Raw genomic sequence first — 5,000 nt, 5'->3', positions numbered from 1 at the left:
ATATTTTTCTCTTTACCAACTTGATCTTATTGCGCCCGGTAACAAACATGCATGAAACATTTCTCGAAGTATGTGTCCGGATAGCCCAAAGTCTCGATAGTTAGCTCTAGGTCTTCCAGTCAAAAAACAACGTCGATGGAGACGTATAGGTGCACTATTACGTGGTGGGGATTGCAATTTTCCATGAATTTCCCATTTTTCACTCAATGATGGAACTTTGCTTATTTTTTTTTTTGAGGATCGACGAATCAAATGATATTTCTGTTCCAATTTCTGCCGCTTCTTCTCCCTCTGAATCAAACTTTTTCTTGCCATAATATAATGTTCAGTTCCTATTATTATCAATGATACAGTTCGGATCCTAGATGTAAAAATATAAGAAGGTAGATCCTCCCTCTCCATCGAAACAAATGAGATTGTTGCTGATACAGTACATAAAAAAAATAATAAATAACTAAATTAAAATTAACCAAATTTTCCTGATGTAGAGGCAATCAAGAAAGCTGCATAAGTGAATATATAGCCTACGGAAAAGTGGGCTAATCCAACCAATCTTGCTTGCACAATGGAAAGAGCCACTGGCTTATCTCTCCATCGAATCAAATTAGCCAAAGGTGTGCGTTCATGAGCCCATGCTAAAGTTTCAATCAATTCCTGCCAATATCCGCGCCAAGAAATTAAAAACATAAATCCAGTAGCCCAAACAAGATGTCCAAATAAGAACATCCACGCCCATACGGATAAACTATTCATACCAAAAGGATTATATCCATTGATAAGTTGTGAAGAGTTTAACCATAGATAATCTCTTAACCATCCCATTAAATAAGTGGAAGATTCATTAAATTGTGAAACGTTACCCTGCCATAAAGTGATGTGTTTCCAATGCCAATAAAAAGTAACCCACCCAATGGTATTTAACATCCAGAAAACTGCCAAATAAAATGCGTCCCAAGCAGAAATATCACAAGTACCGCCGCGTCCTGGGCCGTCGCAAGGAAAACTATAACCGAAATCCTTTTTATCTGGCATTAACTTGGAACCACGTGCATCTAAAGCACCTTTTACTAAAATCAGTGTAGTTGTATGCAAACCTAGAGCAATAGCATGATGAACCAAGAAGTCCCCAGGACCTATTGTTAAGAAGAGTGAATTACTATTCTCATTAACAGCATTCAACCAGCCCGGTAACCATATGCTTCGACCTGCATTGAATGCTGGGCCATTCGTTGAAGATAAGAGTACATCGAACCCATATGAAGTCTTACCATGAGCGGATTGTATCCATTGGGCAAATATAGGTTCAATCAAGATTTGTTTTTCCGGAGTACCAAAAGCGAGCATAACATCGTTATGAACATAAAGGCCCAAGGTATGGAACCCAAGAAACAGGCTGGCCCAACTTAAATGAGATATGATAGCTTCTTTGTGGTCTAACATTCTTGCCAATACATTATCCTCATTCTGTTCTGGATTGTAATCTCTAATGAAGAATATAGCTCCATGAGCAAAGGCTCCTGTCATGATAAACCCTGCGATGTATTGGTGATGAGTATATAACGCAGCTTGAGTAGTAAAGTCTTGTGCTATGAATGCATAAGCAGGTAAAGAGTACATGTGTTGAGCTACTAAGGAAGTAATAACCCCTAAAGAGGCTAGAGCAAGACCTAATTGAAAATGAAGCGAATTATTGATTGTGTCATAAAGACCCTTATGCCCACGCCCTAATCGACCCCCTGGAGGAATATGTGTTTCTAAAAGATCTTTGATACTGTGCCCAATCCCGAAGTTAGTTCTATACATATGACCAGCGATCAGGAAAATAAATGCAATAGCTAAATGATGATGAGCAATATCGGTCAGCCATAAACTTTGCGTTTGTGGATGAAATCCACCGAGAAGGGTTAGAATGGCAGTTCCTGTTCCTTGGGAAGTACCAAATAAATGGCTACTCGAATCAGGGTTTTGGGCATAAAGATTCCACTGACCCGTAAAAAGTGGTCCCAACCCTTGAGGATAGGGTAATACATCTAAAAAATTATTCCATCTGACGTACTGTCCCCTGGATCCTGGAATAGCGACATGAACTAAATGTCCTGTCCAAGCCAAAGAACTCACTCCGAAAAGTCCTGACAAATGATGATTTAGACGAGATTCGGCATTTTTGAACCACGAAACGCTTGGTTTCCATTTTGGTTGTAAGTGTAACCAACCCGCTATTAAGGATATAGCAGAAAGAAATAATAGAAAAAGAGCTCCAGTATAAAGATCTTCATTAGTGCGTAATCCGATTGTATACCACCACTGATAAACGCCGGAATAAGCGATATTCACTGGACCGGTAGCACCTCCTCGAGTAAAGGCTTCTACAGCTGGTTGACCAAAATGAGGATCCCAAATTGCATGAGCAATAGGTCTTACATGTAAAGGGTCTTGTATCCATGACTCAAAATTTCCTTGCCAAGCTACATGAAAGAGATTTCCGGACGTCCACAGAAAGATTATTGCTAATTGCCCAAAGTGAGAAGCAAAAATGTTCTGATAAAGACGTTCCTCAGTAATATCATCATGACTCTCGAAGTCATGTGCGGTAGCAATACCAAACCAAATACGACGAGTAGTGGGGTCCTGAGCTAAGCCTTGGCTAAACCTCGGAAATCTTAATGCCATAATGCCTTTCAAATCCTCCTAGCCATTATCCTACTGCAATAATTCTTGCTAAGAAGAATGCCCATGTTGTGGCAATTCCACCCAGAAGGTAATGGGTTACTCCTACAGCACGTCCTTGTACAATGCTCAAGGCTCTAGGCTGAGTAGCAGGAGCAACTTTTAATTTGTTATGAGCCCAAACGATGGATTCAATGAGTTCTTGCCAATAACCACGGCCACTGAATAGAAACATTAAACTGAAAGCCCAGACAAAATGAGCACCTAAGAAAAAGAGACCATATGCAGATAATGAAGAACCATAAGACTGAATTACCTGAGATGCCTGTGCCCATAAGAAATCTCGAAGCCACCCATTAATAGTAATGGAACTCTGCGCAAAGTTTCCTCCTGTAATATGAGTTACTACCCCTTGATCACTTATAGTACCCCAAACATCCGACTGCATTTTCCAACTGAAATGGAAAATAACTACGGAAATCGCATTGTACATCCAGAATAGACCTAAGAAGACATGATCCCAGGCAGATACTTGACATGTCCCCCCTCTTCCAGGTCCATCACAAGGAAAACGAAAACCAAGATTTGCTTTATCAGGTATCAAACGGGAACTGCGAGCAAATAGAACACCTTTCAGTAGTATCAATACAGTCACGTGGATCGTAAATGCATGAATATGATGGACTAAGAAGTCTGCGGTTCCTAATGGAATAGGTAACAAAGCTACTTTGCCGCCTACTGCTACCAACTCACCACCTCCCCAAGTTAAGCTGGTACTTGCTGTTGCACCAGGAGCTGTTATGCCGGGTGCTAAAGCATGGGTGTTTTGTACCCATTGAGCAAAGATGGGTTGTAATTGTATAGCGGTATCTGAAAACATATCTTGTGGACGCCCTAAAGCGCTCATGGTATCATTATGAATATACAAGCCAAAACTGTGAAAACCCAGAAATATACATGCCCAGTTAAGATGTGATATGATTGCATCGCGGTGTCTAAGGACACGATCTAATAGATCGTTGTATCGAGTAGTTGGATCGTAATCTCTTACCATAAAAATTGCTGCATGTGCAGCAGCACCAACTATGAGAAACCCACCGATCCACATGTGATGTGTGAACAACGAAAGTTGTGTACCATAGTCAATAGCTAGGTATGGATAGGGAGGCATGGAATACATATGGTGAGCTACAATAATGGTTAAAGAGCCTAACATAGCCAGGTTAAGAGATAATTGAGCATGCCACGACGTTGTTAGGATTTCATAGAGTCCTTTATGGCCCTGGCCTGTAAATGGACCTTTATGAGCCTCTAAAATGTCTTTAATGCTATGACCAATGCCCCAGTTGGTTCTATACATATGACCAGCGATCAGGAAAAGAATTGCAATAGCTAAATGATGGTGTGCAATATCGGTCAGCCATAGACCACCTGTTATTGGGTCCAATCCTCCGCGAAAAGTAAGAAATTCCGCGTATTTTGACCAATTCAAGGTGAAAAAGGGGGTTGCTCCCTCGGCAAAACTGGGATAAAGTTGAGCCAAAAGGTCCCGATTCAAGATAAATTCATGAGGAAGCGGTATCTCTTTAGGATCAACTCCAGCGTCGAGAAATTGGTTAATCGGTAAAGATACATGGATTTGGTGTCCCGCCCAAGAAAGAGACCCAAGTCCTAGTAACCCCGCTAAGTGGTGATTTAACATAGATTCTACATCTTGGAACCAAGCCAATTTGGGGGCGGCTTTGTGATAATGGAACCAACCAGCAAAAAGCATTAACGATGCAAAGACCAATGCGCCAATGGCGGTACAATAGAGTTGTAATTCACTAGTTATTCCAGATGCTCGCCAAATCTGAAAAAACCCGGAGGTTATTTGTATTCCTCGGAAACCTCCACCCACATCACCATTCAATATTTCTTGACCTACTATTGGCCAAACTACCTGGGCACTGGGTGCAATGTGAGTAGGATCACTTAGCCATGCTTCATAATTGGAAAAACGAGCGCCATGGAAGTACATGCCACTCAGCCAAAGAAAGATAATGGAGAGTTGACCAAAATGAGCACTAAATACTTTTCGAGAGATCTCCTCCAAATCACTGGTATGACTATCGAAATCGTGAGCATCAGCATGTAGGTTCCAGATCCAAGTGGTAGTATCAGGGCCCTTAGCTATTGTTCTTGAGAAATGGCCGGGTCTGGCCCATTCCTCGAAAGACGTTTTTATGGGATCCCTATCTACAACAATTTTCACTTCTGGTTCCGGCGAACGAATAATCATTAAGTCCTCCTCTTTCCGGACAACACATACAAAGAGACCCGCCAACAGTTTT

General features: G+C 41.3%; 3 protein-coding genes across 3 annotated transcripts in view; 1 reads left to right on the top strand and 2 right to left on the bottom strand.

Moving 5' to 3' along the window:
• LOC135662282 (photosystem II CP43 reaction center protein-like) overlaps nucleotides 1-426 on the top strand; it is a 4,341-nt gene extending 3,915 nt beyond the window's left edge. Inside the window, 1 exon segment of the mRNA XM_065176633.1 lies at nucleotides 1-426. This exon segment is cut by the window's left edge and continues 2,861 nt beyond it. The gene's annotated coding sequence lies outside the window, so the exon portion shown is untranslated.
• Nucleotides 217-2,670, bottom strand: LOC135662284 (photosystem I P700 chlorophyll a apoprotein A2). Its single transcript, XM_065176636.1, has one exon. The coding sequence runs from the start codon at nucleotides 2,668-2,670 to the stop codon at nucleotides 466-468; it is 2,205 nt and encodes a 734-aa protein (XP_065032708.1). The 3' UTR covers nucleotides 217-465.
• The window catches only part of LOC135662283 (photosystem I P700 chlorophyll a apoprotein A1), a 2,674-nt gene continuing 184 nt past the window's right edge, over nucleotides 2,511-5,000 (bottom strand). The window contains exon 1 of the mRNA XM_065176635.1: nucleotides 2,511-5,000. This exon is cut by the window's right edge and continues 184 nt beyond it. Coding sequence (XP_065032707.1) covers nucleotides 2,696-4,948 — 2,253 coding nt within the window. The 5' untranslated portion in view covers nucleotides 4,949-5,000 and the 3' untranslated portion in view covers nucleotides 2,511-2,695.

The sequence above is a fragment of the Musa acuminata genome, unplaced genomic scaffold, assembly GCF_036884655.1.
Source record: "Musa acuminata AAA Group cultivar baxijiao unplaced genomic scaffold, Cavendish_Baxijiao_AAA HiC_scaffold_607, whole genome shotgun sequence".
Taxonomy (NCBI): domain Eukaryota; kingdom Viridiplantae; phylum Streptophyta; class Magnoliopsida; order Zingiberales; family Musaceae; genus Musa; species Musa acuminata.
Note: the sequence above shows the minus strand (reverse complement) of the source record. Positions and strands in the feature narration are given on the sequence as shown.

What these genes read in the sequence shown, in the direction of transcription:
- LOC135662284 (XM_065176636.1), bottom strand. Translation starts at nt 2,670, where the DNA reads ATGGCATTAAGATTTCCGAGGTTTAGCCAAGGCTTAGCTCAGGACCCC.